We start from the raw sequence: 21219 nt of genomic DNA, 5'->3' as shown, positions 1-21219 counted from the left end.
CAAGCGGGACGACCGAGGCAGCGCATGAAATGGACTGGGTCCATGAATGAAAATATTTTGCGCTTTTATTATAAGGTGACAAACCTCGGTCAAGAAACGATCGGCTATCGACAAAATCTGTATGCCGAATTTTGCAGAGAGTACCCAGAAATCCAAGTATCTGAACAACGAGTAGCAGATCAATACCGGGTAATTATCAGAAATAATCTCATCCCAGAAACTAGACGCAATAACATCAGAAGCGAAGTCGAACGGGAGATTCATAATCAAGAGGTAGTTGGAAATCAAGCCCTTAACGAAATACAAGAGCCAATTCCTGAGGTTGTCATACAAGAACAAGAAACTCAACTTGATAATACACAGCAGGAGAACGAGTTGCGCGATAGCCTAGTTAACGAAATGGCACGCGCCGTACAAGAGTTTAATGGAACAAACCCACTTAGCAGACCACCGCTACCAAGAGTAAACTCTTGTAAGAAACTAGGAGTGCTGTTACAAATTGTGAACACTGAAGTTCTGCCCAATTATGTCGTAGAAGCCCATACATTGGAATATATGCACACGCTGATTTACTGTGCAGCAACAGCAATTGCTAATGTTATGGGCATTAAGACCAGAACACGACGGGGTACTAATATCGGAGGGACAGATAACAGAGTTGCACCTTGGGAAAAACGGCTGCTAACGAAAATTGAATCATTTCGTAGGGACATTGGTCAAATCACGGAATATGTTCGAGGAACAACAAGTAGAAAAGTAATCAGAAGAGCTGAAGAAATAATGCTAACCACCGCAAGACACTCACAATATAATCCAGAAAACAACACAGCACAACAGTGCGTGGATACATTAAAACAAAAGCTTTCCGTTTACTCAGGCCGACTAAGGAGATACAAAATTAGTAACAAACGAAAATCTGACAATACGCTTTTTGAAAATGCCGAGAAGGTGTTCTATCGGAAAATCAATTCTACTGCAGAAAGTGCCAATAAATCTTACCCAAGCCGAGAAGAAATCCATGAGTTTTGGGGAAATCAACTTTCCACACCAGCCGCTCTTAACACGAATGCTGGATGGATCGAAGATACGGCGCACAACTGCCAACACTACGTCACTGCTCCCTACGAACCCTTCACCACTGAAGAAGTTTCAAATATTATCAAAGAGCTTCATAACTGGAAATCTCCTGGACCAGATGGCGTTCAGAACTTCTGGCTTAAAAAGTTCTGGAGTATTCATGAGTGCCTATCAGCAGTAATTAATAACACTATTTCTAATCCGCAGGAAATACCATCTTTCCTAACCCAGGGAACAACTTATTTAATTCCCAAAGATCAAAATAACACCCAAGATCCAACCAAGTACCGCCCAATTACTTGTCTTCCAACTCTGTATAAATTGGTCACATCCTGTGTAGCCCGGCGTATCAACCAACACTGTGCTCTAAACAATATCATAGAGCCACAACAGAAAGGATGCGCTAAGGGTTCCATGGGCTGCAAAGAACAACTTATCATCGACTCTGTCATTTCTAACCAAGCATATAGCAAAAAACGGAATCTCTTTACTGCTTTCATCGACTACAAGAAAGCGTTTGATTCAGTGCCACATGAATGGCTCATAGATATATTAAAAATATATAAAGTCGATGATAACATAGTGACCTTTTTAAAACATATAATGTCAGATTGGAAGACAAAAATTCACCTCAAAATACCTGGTGAAAACAATATCGAAACTGAAAATATTGCAATCAACCGGGGCCTATTTCAAGGAGATTCGTTGAGCCCACTGTGGTTTTGTCTAGCGATGAACCCCCTATCCCAGATACTGAACTCAACTGACACAGGTTTTAGCATCAAAAATAACACCACTGTTGTTGCAAAGCTTAATCATCTATTGTATATGGATGATTTAAAACTACTAGCTTCCACTCGAAACCACCTGGATCAGATGCTAAAAACAGTAGAAAATTTCTCTAATGATATTAGTATGCACTTCGGTCTTGACAAGTGCCGTGTCTTAAATATAATCAAAGGAAAGGTTCAGCCCGGCGGATTCGATATGCAAAACGGCCAGAATATCGAGGCCATGGGTGAAAATGATATGTATAAATACCTCGGAATAAAGCAAGCTCGGAAGATTGACCATAAGCAAATGAAAACTGAGATAACTACTGAGTTTATACGAAGGATAAAACAGCTGCTTCGTTCACACCTTAACAGTAAAAATTTGTTTAAGGCACTAAACACCTACGCATGTTCCGCGCTTAGCTACTCATTTGGTATTGTTAAGTGGACAAAAACCGATATAGAAAATCTTCAGCGAAAAGTACGAACACACCTCACAAAGGCACAAAAACACCATCCTCGATGTGCAGTAGAAAGAACGACATTACCGCGGTATTTAGGAGGACGAGGACTTATCGATATAAGTGAGCAACTAGAAAGACACATTACTAATTTAAGAACTTATTTTCAGGTGCAGGCTGAGACATCTACTCTACATCGCGCGATTTGTGCAGTAGATGATACAACACCGATCAAACTGAGGGAACCAGAAATGCGCATAAACCATCTTACTAAGGACGAAAAAATGCGCACCTGGATGGGTAAACCTCTTCACGGGCGACATCCTAATGAGGTCAGTCAAGACCACGTCGACAATAAAGCGTCGAACTATTGGCTGACATCAGGAAAGTTGTTCCCTGAAACAGAAGGTTCATTACTCGCCATTCAGGATCAGGTTATACCAACAAAAAATTACCTGAAATATATCGTCAAAGACCCTCAGGTCCAAAATGACAAATGCCGATATGGATGTCAAGCTCAAGAAACCATCCAACACATTACCGGGGGTTGCCAGGCATTTGCTGCAACTGAATATAAGGAACGGCACGACTCAGTAGGAAAGATCCTTCATCAAGAGATAGCCATCAAACTGGGACTTCTCCAAACAAACCATCTCCCATATTATCAATACGTTCCTGAAAGTATACTTGAGAATGATAACTACAAGCTATACTGGGACCGCACTGTGCTCATAGACCAAACAGTGGCACATAATAGACCAGATCTCATACTAGTTAATAAACTAAAGAGACAAACAACACTAATTGATGTGGCGATACCCAACAACAATAATCTTCGTATTAAACAAAACGAAAAGATCGCCAAATACAGGGATCTGGAAATTCAAATACGAAGACAGTGGAGAATGGAAAGTACCCAGACAATACCTATTATTCTCTCTACTACTGGAGTTATTCCGAAGAACCTCCTAGAAAACATAAGAAAGCTAGGTCTGAATGAACATCTCTACAAGACCATGCAGAAAGCTGTACTTCTCTCAACATCCAGATGTGTACTGGGAGATACTCCAGCATACCAAGTCACCTAGGGCTCGATAACACGGAAAGAGTCCCACCAGAGCTCAATCCTTTTGATACCGTAGGTATCTGGGATGAGTGAATTTTCCCCTTAGAGGGAGTGAGAGCCGTATGGCTAAATCTGGATAATAATAATAATAGTGCTTTTTTCATACGTGCATATATTCTATTGACTTGACCTGTTCTGATGGATCGATTTGTTCGTAAGAAATTCGGTAGTACCCCGTTGTCTCTATATCGTGACAGAAAAGCTTACGATGCAAGAAGTTGAGCTTTCTTCTTCCGTAGATAATCTAGTCTTCTGTAGTATGTAGTTACCTCCTCCCCATAGAGGCAACTGATAAAATGCGTTAGGCTTTCACGGTCATCGTCTTACTTGTTACACTGTTTGTTCGGGCTGTTAGGCCGTTGTCTTCTGAGATTAGTTCTCGACATTTCGCCAACACGAAGGGTTCGCATCTTCTGGAGATGTTACTGCTTCGTTTGTAAGTTAGTAAGCTGAAACTTGTCTAAACTAGGCCGCGTTCGCTGCTTTGTACTACGGAGGTCATATTTTTATTTTTTTACTCGCCTCCCCCCCCCCTTTGGTTTCAGCGTAAGGGGGTGTGGCGTTAATAAACAATGTAAATATGATTTTAAGAAAAACTGTTATATTGGCTGCTATTTCTCATAAAAGGTTCTTTAGAAAAATGTGCTTTTCACCATTTTTTTAACGAGTCTTCTTACAAGGGCGTGACATAAAAATATGAATGTCCTGATATATAAAAATATGATGTTTATATGCTAAAGAGTCAGTCCCTTTTCAAACGGTCTATTAAATAAAAATTTTATTAAAATCTTTAATGTTTTTATATAATTTAAAATTAAAGCTTTAAAGAATCAAATGCGATCTGATCTTGAGTCACTGTTTGGTCAAGTACAATTGTTTAAATAATCGCTCTTTAGTTAGGATAAACAAATTAAATAACTTATAAACTCTTTGGTCCATCTGGCGGAAATCTACCGCACTTTAATAAATCATTAATTGCCACAGTTTCATGTAGTTATGTTTTATACCATTATGCAAAAAAAAACTAAAGTTATTAACATTTATAATATATACAATAGCACTAAAGGCCTTAGAGGCCCATGGCATGAAAAGTTTGTTCTTTCTTTATTTTCGCTTTCCTATATGTACTGAGATCTTCTCTGGCTCGATATGTGATTTTTCTCCATTCCTTCTTGTTATTAATTTTTCTTTTCTGACCTTCTAGTCCAATTTCTTCCATATCTTTTCTAACTCTTGATTCCATCTATTATTTTTTGGCCTTCCTTTTCTCTTTTTTAAAGCTATAGTGTAGTTTAGTACCCTTTTTGGAGTCCTCGTGGTCGGCATCCTTTCTATGTGACCTCGCCATCTTAGTCTCTGTGCCTTTATGACTCATATTATGTTAGTTTGATTAGATAATTTCTTCAACTCATCATTTGATCTTCTTATCCATAAACCGTCCCTGATTATTCCTCCATATATCTTCCTCAGGATTTTCCTTTCCCATATCTCCAGTAAATTTTGTTTATTTTGTGTCATTGTGCATGTCTCACTGCAGTATGTTACTATTGGTTGTATAGTTGTTTTGTATAACTGTATTCTTACCTTTCTTGATAAAAACTTGCTTTTCAACATTCCACTAAGAGCATGTACACTGTACACATCTATTGCCTGCCATTATTCTAACTTGTATTTCTTCTTTAATGTTAGGTTTACGTGATATTATTGCACCTAGGTATGTAAATCTTTCTACCATTTCGAATTCGTATGATGATCTTTCTTCTACTTCTACTTTAAACTTTTGTCCATCCCTAAACTGATCGTCTGTCCACTGACAGTCCCATTTTCTTTGCTACTTTTACTATTCTCTGTACTATCTTCTATAACTCTTTTTTTCCTCTTGCCAGCAACACTACATCATCCGCAAATGCTAAAACTTGGTGTTTTTTATGATAGAGGAGTCCTTCTCTATTGATTTTCGCTTCTCGCATTATTTTTTCTAGGCATAAATTGAAGAGTAATGATGACAAAGGATCGCCCTGCCTTAATCCTTCGTTTACTATAAATTTGTCCGATGCATGATTGTTTACTTTGACTCTGTTTTCTGTATTCTCTAAAGTAAGATGTATCATGTTACGCAACTTTCTGCTAACTCCTAGTTCCTCAAGGGTCTCTTTTAATTCCTTCCTCTTTATTCTATCGTATGCTTGCTGGAAGTCGATGAACAGCGCTATCGTTGATAAGTTGTGTTCATAGCTTTCTGCTTGTAATTCTCTGATTATGAATACTTGGTCCGTTGTACTTCTCCCTCGTCTAAATCCGCACATTTATAAACTGCTACAAAAATAAGTTTTTTTTTGCAATTATCTAGGTCAACTTTTTAATTATTTAGTTTAGAAACTCGCAACTTTTTAAGATCTACAACTTTTATTTAAACAATTTTTCTATAAAATGCCTATAAAGGAAGCGTTTTATGGGCAAAAAAATATGTCTTCGTGGATTTGTCAAAAGCTTCCCTTCGTATATCTTTTAGAACTTTTAAATAGCTGTATAAGATTTTTACGTGAAATATATTTGTGTAATAACCATATTAGATACCACCACCAGCTTCTTAGATATAAAGTCACATTTTAACTTATTTTTGCTTACAGAAATTATTGAAGTGAAGTGAATTCGTACCCTTCTTATAAAATTCTTTGCATTGAATCCTAATATTCATAATATCGTATTTTTTGCTTTAACTCAACCAAGGACATTATGTGAAATTCGTCTATTGGAATTTTTTTAAATATCTTTTCAGAAGATACGCACAAAGAAAAACCACAGAATTGGCGCAATTTTAAAAATGCCCTCGTCCCAAAGAAAATCTCAACCCCTTTGTCTTCCTAAGACGACTATGTGTAAAATTTTATTGCCGAAACTCCCACCCGCAATCCACGTCTTATTCCGCACAAAGATTTCAAATAAATACTGCGTGGAGAGATTGAAAGGACTAAAAAAGGATAATTGAAAGGACTAGAGAAGGATAATTGAGGCCGAAGGTCAGAGAACTGTGAGAGACAAGAATTTTCCAGTTCCGTGGGAATCGCTGACTCATCAAATCGACTTGGAAATCTCTTTCGGGAACTAGAGTAAACAAAAACTCGGATAAATCAATGCAATCACGGGAGAATTGAGGTTATGGTGTTTTTGCTACTTTGTAAAAATGGGAAAGCTGTCCTGACGGATCTCGGAAATCTACAAATTCAACAAGTTAAGCAATCACATCCGAGATAATGTTATTTTAGAAGATATGTATTCTTTGCAGACAATAGAATCGTTTATTTTTATGGATGTTTGTTCAATTTATTTTATTCATTTCAAGAGATATACTTTCATTAGTATAGTTGGTACAGTATCAATGCCGATGCACGTCATTATCTATGTCAGAGATATAAGTTGATATTGTTGGCAAATTACAAAAACATTCCTGAATTCATTTTAATCCTATAATGCTCAATTTTTTGTATTGTAATAAAAAATATTTTTAATTGCATTAAGGTATAAACTTATACCTAAAAATAGTAAAAAAAATCTAGCTTTCAAAAAAACAATAATTTTTTGAAAAATCTTGTTGTATCATATATGATACATAGCAGAAATTTTTACAAAACAAATTTTAATAGATTATTAATAAGTATAATAGGTTTTAATAACTAAATTTCTAAGTTAAATGAAATTTATAACAATTATTATTTTTGTTTAGGCAAACGTATAGTCCACATTTTGAACAATGAATATACGAAAAAGAAGTACACTTTGGCATCTTGCATCTCTGTCTTGTGTCTTTGTACAATGGCCAGTGTGGGTGACCATCAAGTCTTAGGTCTCTTGGAGGAATATACATTGTTGTTGCTGATCTTTTCTTTTTTCTGCTACTTCTTTCTCAAGATCTGACGGCCTTCCTCTCTTCAGTAAACGAATACTTCCAACATTGCACAAGCAATATGCCACTTCAGCCCGAAATTCGGCAAGTTTCATACATTCCTCTGCCTCCTTTTCTCTGGAACATCGACGATAAACCACTTTTTTTATTTAATTTTGATTTTGGTTGTATTGTTGGTTGTATTCCTGAGCCAACTTAGGGCATTCAATGTTGATTTTTTGCTTTCTTTTTTATCAAACCTTTTAATATTTCGTTTCGTCAATTCTCCAGCATTTATTGACAACAAACAAACAGACTTGTTGTCTCTCCAGGCCACTTACGATGTTTCCACGCTTTAAAAATCACACACATACTCAACTGAAGTCCCACGATCTTTTTTTTTTGCTTCATCTTCAGATTGCAACTTACAGTTTGGAATACGGTTTCATATAACAGTGCCTAGGGGATTAATACCTTTGTTAGCAAGATAATGGAGTAGAGGCAATGAAGTAAATAGTTATTTGTCAAAGTAAAGAACATAATTCTGTTTTTCGGGATAATCTTAGATAATCTTACAACTACATTGGCACTTGCTCATAGGTCTGGTTCATTTACCTGACGATTCCTTCTGTCGTGTTCTGTACCAGTGCATATTTCAAAATTATAGGAAAATCCACTAACACCGCATAAAACGAAAAGTTTGTGTTCCCACTTGTGGGGTTTAGCAGGCATGTATTCTTTCATAGTGCCTTCCTTTTGAGGTGCACATTTGCTCATCTACTTTTGTTCCAATGGTATGCTTTGGAATTTATTATTTAAATAATCGACAAGGGGCCTTTATTTATGAAGACGATCTCGATCTACATCATTTTGATCCAAACTCGTATTGTCGTTGAAATATATACATTTCCTGATAAATTCGAATCTTCTCTTCATCATTACGTTTATTTGCGGATAGCCTAGGGAATTGGACCAATAACTACGACAATTGGGCATGTGAACTAGGGACATATAGATGCAAATTCCTGGGTATTCATTTATATCTACGGTGGTTAGTCGAGCAGGTTTACTCAGATCCTTTTGAATAACATGTATTGGACTCCCATAAAATTTTTTCAATTACCTCATTGTCAAAAAAGTACTTGAAAAAAATCGACAAATCCATTATAGCATTAGGAAAGTTGGTATGTCCTCTAAAATTCTTCGCAAGTTCATCAATAGATAATTTTTTTTCTTCCACGATACATTTTTGATTCGAGTAGTGATTGGCTCAATCTCCACATCGACATCGACCATAGTCGGCTCCTAAATAGGTTCTATTTATTGGTCTGGAAACTCTGTGACAGTAACCCCATCTTCAAACTCTACTGGTAAGCTTTGAATATCAATATTCTCATCAGGATCTAAGTTGGTTTCATCTCTAAAACATTCTTCAGAGACGCTATTGTCCAAGTCGTCATCACTGTTCCAAAAATTTGCTGCCAATTCCTCTAATTTACGTTACGACAAAGCTATTTTACCATCCATAATGACCCTGTAAAACACGCAATGTATCAGATCTGATACTACCGTAAAAAGAGGTGAATTTTGAAGAAATTACTTGTAAAAATATAAACTAGCTCGGGCTATATTCATATTACTTATCTTTTAAACAAAGTTCATACAGCCAAAATAAAAGAATTACGAAAAAAACGAATAAAAAGCAACCAAAATCTGGAGAGCTCTAACAGGTGCTCAACGCGAATAGACACTTACCAGACGACTAACGAAATTTACGCGCGAACTAAAACGATTCGGGATATGCAGCCTTATTTTCTAGTACCTAAGGACGTAGCAGATTTAATACGAAGCGCAGCGACGGCTTTAAACACACACAATTTACGGAAACGATTATTTAAATAGGTTGTAGCAGATCTGCTACATTGCGCAGTATAGGGTTAAACCAAATATATTACATATTACAGAAGTGGATTTTACAAAAACAATTTGGACCACTTGTGTATAATAAAGAAGTAAAATAGAATTAAAAAAAACACCTTTTTCATTAATACTTATTTACTTTGAAATGTTTTGTTACAACTAGATTTTCAAATCAAGTTAATCAATCTTTTTTCTTCAGCTTTATCTAAGTATCATTTTCTGATCGATACATTACAATTGTGCATATTATGGTTTATAGTTTGATTTTATATATTTTGTGAACAATGTAAAAGAAGTGTGGTGATTAAAAGTTACACACTAGTACATGCTTCTGTCTCCAGATTTTACTCTTCCTTATACTTTTGTCATCCATCTTATAGTTTTTTTAGAAAAACTTTGTTTCATCATCAGTCAGCCCTGAGTTGTCCATTGTTGGACATAAGCCTCCTCTAGACTTTTCCATCTGCTTCTGTTCTGCGGCTCTGCTATCCAATTGGTCACGATTCTTTTGAGGTCGTCGGTCCATCGCGTTGGGGGTCTTCCTCGGCTTCGCTTGTCAGCCCGTGGTCTCCACTCAAGCAATTTTTTTGTCCAACTGTCGTCTTTCATTCTTGCAACATGTCCTGCCCATCTCCATTTTTGCCTTGTAATATGTTCGATAATGTCTTCCACTCCGGTTCGTCTACGAACTTCCTCGTTTCTTATTATATTTCTTAAGCTTATTCCAAGCATTGATCTCTCCATCTTTCGTTGTGTCCTTCTCAATTTTTCGGCTGATGTTTTTGTGAGAGTTAAGGTTTCTGCTCCGTATGTGAGGACTGGTAGAACGCACTGGTTAAAAGCTTTTCTTTTTAAATGGATCGGTATATTATTTTAAATACGTCTCTCATTTTTCCGAATGCAGCCCAACCCAGACTTATTCTTCTGAGTAGCTCGCATGTTTGGTTATTTCGCGTTAACCTTATTTCGTGACCCAAATACACATATTTTTTCCACAAGTTCTATGGGCGACTTTTCGATTTCTATTAGCTCATTGGGGACGAGATTGGTCATCATTTTTGTTTTTCCATAGTTTATTTTTAAACCGACTTTCTGGGTTACTTGCTGTAGTTGTTGTAGCATAACTCTGGCTTCTCCTAAGTTGTCTGTTATGAGAACAATATCATCGGCATATCTGAGATTATTTAATATCTTTCCATCGATGCTAATACCCTTTGATTCCCACTCTAGCCGTTTAAATGCGTACTCCATAACTGTTATAAATAGTTTTGGCGACAAGGTATCTCCCTGCCGCACCCCTCTGCCAATTTTTATCTTCTCAGTCATGCAATGGAGGTTAACGGTTGTTGTCGCATTTTCGTATATATTTCGAAAAATATTTGCATACCTGTGATCTATTCTGCATTCTGATAGTGCTTTTAAGATAGCAACTGTTTCGACTGTGTCAAATGCTTTGTGGAAGTCGACAAAGATAAAAGCAAGGGGTCTGTTATATTCGATAGACTTTTCAACTAGAGTTTTAAGGCATTGCAAATGGTCGTTTGTTCCGTGTCCCGCTCGAAATCCTGCCTGTTCTTCTGATTGATAGAAATCGAGTTTTGCTTCTAATCTGTTTGTCAGTATTCGAGTAAAGAGCTTGTATAGGTGGTTAAGCAAACTAATTGGCCTATAGTTTTCGAGATCTGATTTATCCCCTTTTTTGTGGAGGAGGATTGTAACCGAATTCTTCCATTTACTTGGAATGTTTTCACTATGCAGACATAGATTAAAAAGTGTTTGGATTCGGGACATCAAAAGTGGACCTCCTAGTTTAATTGTCTCAATGACTACACCATCTTCCCCCGGAGCTCTATTATTTTTCATATTTTTGAGGGCATGTTGAATTTCCTCTCGTGATATATCTGGTATATCCTCCGATCCTACATTATGTACCTTTTGTATTGGTTGTTCGATGAGCTCTGGAATAACTTGACTTTTATATAATGTTTCATAGAAACTTTCCACTATATGTAATATGCTTGGTCTATCTGAGATATTTCCATTTTTGTCTTTAAGTTGGAAGATTTCTTTTTTGCCATTTTCCATTTTTCTCTCCAATGCTTTCATGCTTTTGTTGTCTTTTATAGTTTTTATAATTTTCTCGTTGTTGTATTTTCTAATATCCCGTCTGATGGCTTTAGAGATTTCTTTATTGATGCTGTTTATATCTTGTGAGTCAACATGAAAGTACTTACCCCAAGAGAATTTGTAGACCATAAAAATGAGTCTTATAATAATTTTTGCCTTCTTTTATAAATTTCAAAAGGAGGCAAAAAATAATCCCACCACCTTAGAAAAGTTGTTTTGACAGAAAGTGGGAGACTAAATGAAGTTAGCACAGATGTCATAGGATGTTGCTATAGATATCATGAAACTAGCTTGTCTGTCAACACGGAACAGAATAGTCTGCCGGACAAAAAGAGAGAGGGCGAATATTTATTTTACGGGACAGAAAGAGAGAGAAAATAAATATAGAGGAAGAAAAGAAAAAACAGAGGGCGCCAACTACTTTTAAAACAAAAAATAGTAAAAATTAAACTGAAGATAAAGAAATTAATAAATTAATAAAGAAATTAAAATTAAATAATTATTTAAATATAAATTAATAGAGATGTGACGTTTATAACGTTACAACGTATAAAAAAATGTAGCTTTATTTTATTGGTCAACGGGCCATAAGATGATCTACGTACTAATCACTGTCTATGTCACAGCTGCTACTGGAATCACTGTCACCGTTTATATTAATTATAATAGGTAGAATTTCCTGTCTATCTAGTATATGCTCTCGGTCATACCACTTTTTAATTAAATTTTCTGAATACAATTTTGTCATATCTGGAGTGTAACAGTTTGTAGAGTTTCTTTTCACATGTTACAAGCATCACATTCTTTATAGCCATCTCTACCAATATTTCGGTTATAATAGTTTTTGGCAATTGCTCATATTAATTCTAGAACATTGAAAATACAGTGGTATGGTGGCAGACCTAACATTGTATGGCCCTATTGTTCTGCTAAATCATCAACAATGTATTTTCAATGTGGCTTGTTTCTAAACTTAAATATTGATAACCTGAACTAAACTCTCATTAGGCGTAATTACTCCGCAGCAACGTGCAAAAGCTCGTTTTTGAACATTGTATTATTAAAAGGCAGATTATTGTTAGTCAACCAATATTTTATTTCATTCTTGGTTGAAAATATGTTTGGCGCTTTCTCTAACAACATGCAATGGTATAATATGGAAATGATTTTCAAACCACAATAAAAAATTTGCTCGATTCATTTTTTTATGGTAGTTCATTAAAGCCGATTTAGAAGAAAATATACCCTCTGCAGCCTCAATGAAATCATGTTCGTTACCAGAATTAAGAATAATGTATTTACAAAAAGAATTTATTTCAACACTTTTATGTTTTCAATATGATTAAATATATTACCGTTTTCCATCAGTTTTAATAGATTTTACCCTTCTTTTATTCTCATCTTGCCATGAGCTGCACGTAAATCCATTTTAAAAAATCAAAGTTTCATCTATAAAAACATTCCTGTATAGTTCTTCGTATTTATATTCTTTACATAAGCTCAAAAAGTCTAATCTCTTCACAGCAGAATGAGACTGTTTCATCAGTCCTCGTCTTGGATTATCGTTAAGCTTCTTAAAACCAATGTTTTTCAATACAACACTGTACAATTTTTCATCTCTGCTGTTTACAACATCCTTTTTGTCCTCTCTGTTTCAGGTCGTGTTTCTGTCGCGTTTGTCATTATTGGTCTAATGACTGTTTTGTAAATTCTGACTTTCGTTTTTTTTTTCGATATTTTTATTTCTCCGTATTGTTTCATTCAGGCAGCCTGCGGATCTGTTTGCTTTATTCACGATTTTCCACTTCAGTTTTGAGCTTTCCGTAGCTAGATAATGTGATGCCCAGATATTTAAACTCCATCACTTATTCTATTATCTGACCTTCCAGCTTCAATGCATTGTAATCATGCATTGTGTTTTTTTTTTTTGGGAAAATTAACATGTTAAATTTTCTGGCGGTTGTATTAAATTGGTGCAGCATACATTGTAAATCGATTTCACTTTGAGAGAGTAGTATTGCGTCGTCTGCATAGCAGATAATTTTAAGTTGTTTTTCTTCCATTTGGTATCATTTTTAAGTTCTTACTTTTTTTATTATTTCAACCATAATCAGGTTGAACAATATAGGACTCAGGGAATCTCGCTGTCTTATTCAGCTTATTGCCAGCTTCAATAGGGTCGGTTAGTTCTTCTTCCACTTTTACATTTATTGTGTTGTTTTGGTAGATATTTTCGATCGTTTTGATTATTCCTAGAGATATCTCTCTTGTGTGCAGTGGATAACGTTCTTTAATTTGATCCGGTCAAATGCCTTCTTAAGGTTTACGAAACAAAGATATGCTGGTTTGTTGCATTCTAATGATTTCTCTTGCATTTCCCTCATTATAAATATAGAGCATTTTCTTGGGTGTGAAGTATTTCAGGATGGTTCTTATTTTACGTAATACTAGGTTATGGTCGCTACCTAGATCTGCTGAGTTGAGACATTTTACGTCGATTATTTTCGATGGATGTATATCTCTGTTGGTTATAACATAATCTATCATAGATCTTTCTCCACGGGTGTTATTAAATGTATATTTGTGTTGGTCTTTGTGGTCCTTATGTTGTAAGAGGCAATTCTTTGACATTCAGATAGATTCCGCTTTCTTTCAAAAAATCACTTCCGACTTCCTCCTCCTCGCTCAAACAGTCTCAAAAAAGTAACTTAATGAAGCACATCGTTCTCGGCATTTTTTCTTCCGCAGGCAAAAAGTTTTAGTTTTCTCTCTGCTTAATATATAATGGTAAAGTAATTTAAATCAAGTGCTTAGTTGTGTATTAGTTTTATAAATCGGTAAAGAAAAGTGCCGTGTATAATTTTATCCCCACAGGCATAGAATTAGCACCAGAAACAGTAACCTACAAGCAAAATCCTGTGAATAAATTTATTTTGACAGGTCGTCACAAGGATTTGACGCCCTCGTGGAAGATCACCCGTTTTCCTTTATGCTTCTTCAAGCCCAATTGATTGCTTTCTTTATGGTTCTTTATCGTTAAATCTCTCGTGAAAGATCACCCGCTTTTCCTTTATGGATTGATTGTTTCCTTTATGGTCCTTTATCGCTAAATTGATTGATTACTCTATAGTCCTTCATCAGCAATTGGTAGGCAATTAATGGAAATGAGGCAAACTAATCAGAATTTGAAAAGAAAAGTAAAGCAACCACAGAAAAGAATCGAACACAAAAAGAAATATAGTAAAAAAAAATTAACAGTAGACGTTATTGAATGGTGAAAAGGATGCCGCCCAATGTTAATTTAATACTTTTTAATTTATGCAGCAGTAACAGGACGATAGTCATTTTCAGGTGGTTAAAAATATGAGTTTCTGTTGAATCGAGTGAAATTGTAAATATTTATTATTATTATATGTCAAAATATTAGCAGCGTTTTAGTTAAAGCTTTAATTTAGTTAATAAACCAATTTATATTTGTTTCAGCCCTTCCAAGCGAATACACTCAACAAAGGCAAGAACCTGTACTTCAACGTCATAGCTACCGACACCAACAGGACTATGACTGTAGAAGGAGGTGGTGTGAACGCCACTGTTATCCAACCCGATTTGGCCGCCACCAATGGTATCATCCACATCATCGACAGAGTTCTAGGAGTACCTTACAGTACCGTATATGACAAGCTAAGAACAGATCCAATGCTTAGGTATTAATTTTTTTTTATTTACCTATAACTTTAATTTGTATTTTTACTTATAATCTGTAAAATATTATTGTTAAAAACCAATAGAATTTCTGTTTGCTTTATTAATTTGTAGAATGCACCGATTTGGCATTTTCCTGAAATTTCTAACGAGGTTCTATTGGTTTTTAATAGATGTCGCTGTAGCTTCCAATGCACATTATTTTTAAAATCATTGCTAATATAAAAGCAAGAGTTTGTTTTATTTATAGCTTACCACAAGTTTGCTTTGAGGCGTCCAAAAGGACTAAATACGTTTGTATTGAAATTATATCTTAACTGTATTAGTATTATTGTATTATTGTTAATCTCCTTTATAATAAAAATATACAATTTCTTAAGAGTGTTTATAACAGATTCTTAGCTATTCAATCGAATAACAACGTCAGGAGACAATACATATTAGGAACAAAAAAATATTTATAGACGATAAAAATATAACTTCCTACAACTTAAAATGGATGGAAATAATGAAGAAAAAAGATGCCTAAAAAAAAAAATGCTCGTCGTAAAGTATGGTTCATTTGTTCATTAATAAGAATAGTATTAAAAGACAGCATTTTGCTGAAATTATCGCTATCATTTAATCATCAGTAATATAATATAATACGATAGACCTTGTTTGGCGAAATGGCGATAACGTTGCGTGTTATTCCTACTGAGCACATTTCGAGCCACAAAATGCTTAAATGCGTGTAGCACATCGCATAAATGATCAAATAATATGTAAAGAGCTAAGATTGGGGTTGTTATAACATACAAGCATCCTTCTTCTTTGTCTTATTGTGTTGTCTCGTTTCGAAGATTATCGATCCAAATAACAATCGTAGCTTTGGTAACGCTACGAAATATTTCTGAAGATGAACAGTCAAATTATCTTCTCATGTCTTTTAGCCACGAGACCTAGCACCTTCCTACTGATCTTTTGCCCTTTATCTATATATATATATATATATATATATATATATATATATATATATATATATATATATATATATATATATATATATATATATATATATATATCCCGTTCATAGCGTAATCCGCCTTTGGGTTCCCGTTCGCCAAGCCTGTCTATTCTGCCAGTCTTCTTCAGATAGATTTCTTGCTGACATTACTTTTGAAATTCCTTGCATCCATGTTGTTGGTGGTCGTCCTCGTTTTCTTTTCTCTGGTGGTATCCATTCTAATATTTTTTTGGTAGTCTTTCTTCCCCCATACGTCTAACATGTCCGTACCATGTTAATTGTTGTTTTTTGATGTCTTCTATAATTCATCTTTGTACATTCATTTGATTCCTTATGTCCTCATTTCTCATATGTTCTAATCTAGACTTTCCCGCTGCTCTCCTCCAAAAACCCTTTTCAACTGCCAATAGGTTACCTTTAAGTTTTTGTGATAACTGCCATACTTCTGAGCCATAGACGATTACTGGTTTCAATATGGTATTATATATTCTTTTTTTCGTTTCCGGTCTTACATTTTTCTGTCATAGTACTGAATTCAATGCACCTATAACTCGTTTCCCTTTGGTTATTCTGTCTTTTATGGCTTCATCAGTTCTTCCTGTCTTTGTTAGTTTTACCCCCAAATATATACATTGATCGCATTTCTTAATTTTCCCGTCTTCTAAGTCAAGGTCATCTGCAGTATTTTCTCCTCCTATGCAAAGATATTGCATTTTTTGTAAATTTACTTCAAGACCCCATTTTTTGTACTCTTCCATTAGTTTTCTAGCCATATACTCCAGGTCTTCCTTGTCTTGGGCAATAACTACCTGGTCATCTGCATAGTGCAACGTGTATAACGTTTCATCCCCAATAGACAGCCCCATCCCTTTACACTTCTTTTTCCAGTGCCTGAGTTCTGAGAGATAAACAACAACCTTGCTTCAGTCCTTTTGTTACCTGAAAACCATTAGAAACCTTATTTCCTATTTTAACTTTTGATATTGTGTTGTTATATAGATCTTTAATAGCGTCGATTAGTGGAACGCTGATACTGGTTTTCTCCAATACTTCCCACAATTTCGCAACCGGCACGGTGTCATATGCTTTTGTTAAATCTACTAAAAGTAAATCCACTTCTCGAGATCTCAGTGTTCTTTTCTCGAGTATTTGGGATAAGCCGAAAATACTATCTATTGTGGATCGTCCTGCTCTGAATCCGTTTTGTTCTTCTGATTCAAAAGGATGGTATTCTTCGCAAATGCCTTTTTTATAATTCTCCCATATAATCTGCTAAGCGCGCTCGTAACAGTTATACCCCGATAGTTATTGCAATCTTCCTTATTTCCTTTTTTATGGATAGATGTAATCCATCCTTCTTTTCAACTTTGTGGCACTGGTTCTCCGTGCAAGTGCCTATTAAAAACTTCTGTTAGTATCTCGAATAGTTTGTTGGTTCCATTTTTTATTAACTCTGCATATATCCCCTTTGGACCCAGAGCACGTCCATTTTTCAACAATGATACCGCTTTTTTAGATTCTTCGATGTTAATTGTTGGTGGATCTCCTTGAATCAGGACTTCATGTTGTTCTATGTTTGTGTATTCCGGTATTTCTTCTACTAACAGTGTTTTATAGTGTTTTTCCCATTTTTCGGGCTCTATGGAGTGTATGGCTATTTGTTCTGTTTTGTTGGATCTGATGTTTTTTATAAACCTCCAGGATTCTCTTGATTTGCGGCCGCCAATGTACGTATCTAATTCCTGACATTTTCTCTCCCAGCTTTGATTTTTTGACTCTATTATCGTGGATTTAAATTTTATACCATTTCTCTATATTCTCTGTTGTGTTCTTGATCCTTTTGTTCCCAGCCATCTGTGATATAATTTTTGCTTTTGTTCTTTCATTTCCTGTAGTTCATCAATCCACCAATTATTTGTCTTTCTGAGTTTGTTTACTCTTATACCCAATGCTTCTTTGGCCGCTTGATGTATTCCTTTTCTTATTATTCTATGTAAATCTTCTGTTGTTTTATGTTTGAATTCCTGTAGTAGTTGTTACTCCAATCTTTTTTTATATAATTCTTTAGTACTATCGTTGTCTTAAATTATTAGATTGTACTGCAGTTGTTCAACTTCTACTGAGTGATTATCATTTAGATTTTTATTTTGTTGCTGTTTACCATTTCCTCTTAGAGGTAGTATCATTTTGGCTTTTACTAGATGGTGGTCACTTCCACATTCGGCTCCTCGAAACTCTCTCACGTCGTGCACTTTTATTTTAGATTTTTGTTTGATTATTAGGTAATCAATTGTTGATCTAAAGTTTCTTGTAGGCTGAGTCCATGTATATGTATGTATTTCCTTATATTTGAAATGCCCTTTATCTTACCTTCCAATATGATTGCACAAGCATCCAATGACTTGCTAAAAGGTTATTGATCTAGAGAACAAAAACTTTAATACTAAAAACTAAGAAATAAATAAAATTATATGTTTTTGTAATTTTTTGTAGCTTTTTTTCTCCAAAGTGTAGACTTCTTATATTTTTTGTTTGTCAAATTTATTTAATTTAATATTTCTAGGGACACATTCAACTTGGGCAATCTTCAAGCTTTCAACCAGCAGCTGAACGATACCGATAAGAGATTTACGTATTTTGTTCCAAGAAACAAGGCTTGGTATGATGCCAAAGTTGCTTTACCGTCCGCTATTAAGAAGCTCTTCATGAGGGAATACGCCTACCATGTAAGTATCAATGGTCACTTTTCATCGTTGACAAGAGCATTGGTTATTCTATTAAACTTTTTAATTTTGAAAGAAGATAAACATGAAATGAGGATGACGATGTTACTACCACTTAAGGCGGAATAAACAATTCAATAAATTAAAGAACGAAGGAACACCTACGGATGTGGAAATATAAGAATTAACAAATATTTTATCTAAAGTTTAACTTTACTATTATTATTAAAATGAGATTCGGTCAAAGTTATTTCGTAAAGTTCTTATTTTCCCTATTTAAAACTGTCAATTTCACTAGTCCACCGCGAAACACAAAAACACTAGCACTATTTACAGTCACTAAAGATAGCTAACTAAGATATAAACTAAGAACGTTGTCTTTGATATTAAACAACTTAATTACCGATATAATAATAAGCGGTTAACATATAGCCTTCAAACTATATTTTTATAAAACAATTTTGAAAGAGTACCAGTACGGCATTCATACGCAAAGTTTCGGATCGGTACATAGAATAATTTTTTTGCAACGCCGTACATTTCAACTGGAACAGAGGTGAGAAATCTAAGACGCAACACTTAATTTGAACACCCATGTAGAAAATCGGTCTGTAAACTTTTTTTAGAGGCGTTCTTCATGATTGGTTGGTTGGTAATTTTTTGGATAACACAAGTACTTTCACGTAGTTTTTTCCATTGCTCTGCAGTTCAGAGTAGTGAATGCAAACATAATGCCATGGATAAATTTCTAAAAAGTATATTGCCAATTTTCTAACGAAAAAAACCTATTGGAACTAAATGTTAATCAGTATTTCCTTTTCGAAGAATACATTATGAGTTTAAAAACTACATATTCTTTAGGGCCTGATGCTATACCTGCTGCACTTATTAAGAACTGTATTTTTTTCTTTGTAAACCTTTATAGCAAATTTTCAATTTATCATTGTCATCATGTGTATTTCCACAATATTTGAAAAATAGTTTTCTTACACCTATCTATAAATCTGGCAATCGTGAGTGTGTTAACAATTATAGTGGTATAACTATTTAATCAGCAATCACGAAACTTCTTGATAAATTGGTATCGATAAATCTCACCTGGGCTTGCAGAAACATTATTATTGATGAACAACATGGATTTTCTAACGGGAAGTCCACGGTAACAAACCTTTTAAATTACCAACAATGCTTTTTGGATGAATTTGAAAATAAAATTCAGGCCGACAGCATTTACACTGATTTCTCAAAGGCCTTTGACCAGGTTAATCATAACCTTTTGGTCCACAAACTTCATGCATCTGGCTTTGGTGACCCCATTGTTAATTGGATTAAAAGTTTTCTGATGAGACGTACACAGCAAGTTCGTATTAACAATTATATTTCAAAAGAATTCCATTGTTGTTCTGGTGTCCCATAAGAATCTCATTGTGGTCCCTTCTTTTTTAACTTGTTTTTTAACGATATTGGTAAGGCTATCAATAACTCACACTTTCTGCTATTTGCTGATGATCTTAAGTTATTTCGTTGTATACAAGATAAATCGGATAGAGATCTCTTGCAAGATGATGTTGATGGTCAAAACAAAATGGTTTAAGCTTAAATCCAACTAAATGTTCTTGTATTTCATTTGGTCGTATAAATAATCTAATAGCTAATAGATATATATGTTCTTAATGATGTTCTGTTGGATTCAGTTACTGAATGATCTCTCACCTATTGTATTCAAATTATTGTATTTCTCTCTGGTACGCTCAGGTCTTGAATAGTGCTTTGTTGTTTGGTCCCCATTTCATCAAGTCTACATTGATGGATTGAAGAGCGTTCAGCGAAAGTTTCTAAGATCTTTAGCTTTTAAAGCACCTGAAGAACCGCAGGTTAAGAGCTGATATATTATTTTTATTTAAAATTCTTAGCAACATTATTAATTGTCCCCCGTTACTAGCCAATGTATACTTAAACACAATACATAGAACTCGACACACTGCTCTATTTTATATTCCTTTTCATAGGACTGATTATGCTCATCATTTTCCCTTGTCGAGAAAGCTCAACTCTTGCAATGACCTCTTATTGGATACATTCTGCCCAAACATTAATGTTTTCAAAAGGCAACTTGAGAGTCTAATTATTAATCTAAATATGTGATATTTTTTAACTTTTCTGATTTGATTTGATATACTGTTTTAATGTACAAATTTTTACTGTTTAATTATTTCTTTTTTATTGTTTTGATGTTTATTGTACATGATCTTTACTTTTTACTATTTGTTGTATTTTATTGTACATGGTTCTACCGTTGAAATAAATAAATAAATAAATAAATATTTGCAAAATTCCGTTAAGATTCTTTGATTGATTGTGTTTTGAATTTTCAAAGTCACACTACATATGCAGATACATTTGATTTGCCTCTTTTCCAAC

General features: G+C 34.7%; 1 protein-coding gene across 3 annotated transcripts in view; it reads left to right on the top strand.

The window, feature by feature from the left end:
- The window catches only part of Fas1 (fasciclin 1 Fas1 domain-containing), a 304785-nt gene that overhangs the window by 269516 nt on the left and 14050 nt on the right, over positions 1–21219 (top strand). For all 3 annotated transcript variants that reach the window (XM_072540109.1, XM_072540108.1, XM_072540107.1), the window contains 2 exons: positions 14851–15071; positions 18639–18801. In XM_072540109.1, the coding sequence (XP_072396210.1) occupies positions 14851–15071; positions 18639–18801 (384 nt within the window). The remainder of the gene's footprint in view (positions 1–14850; positions 15072–18638; positions 18802–21219) is intronic.

Source organism: Diabrotica undecimpunctata, chromosome 8 (assembly GCF_040954645.1).
Source record: "Diabrotica undecimpunctata isolate CICGRU chromosome 8, icDiaUnde3, whole genome shotgun sequence".
In the NCBI taxonomy this organism is placed as follows: domain Eukaryota; kingdom Metazoa; phylum Arthropoda; class Insecta; order Coleoptera; family Chrysomelidae; genus Diabrotica; species Diabrotica undecimpunctata.
This window is presented reverse-complemented; position numbering and strand designations above follow the sequence as displayed.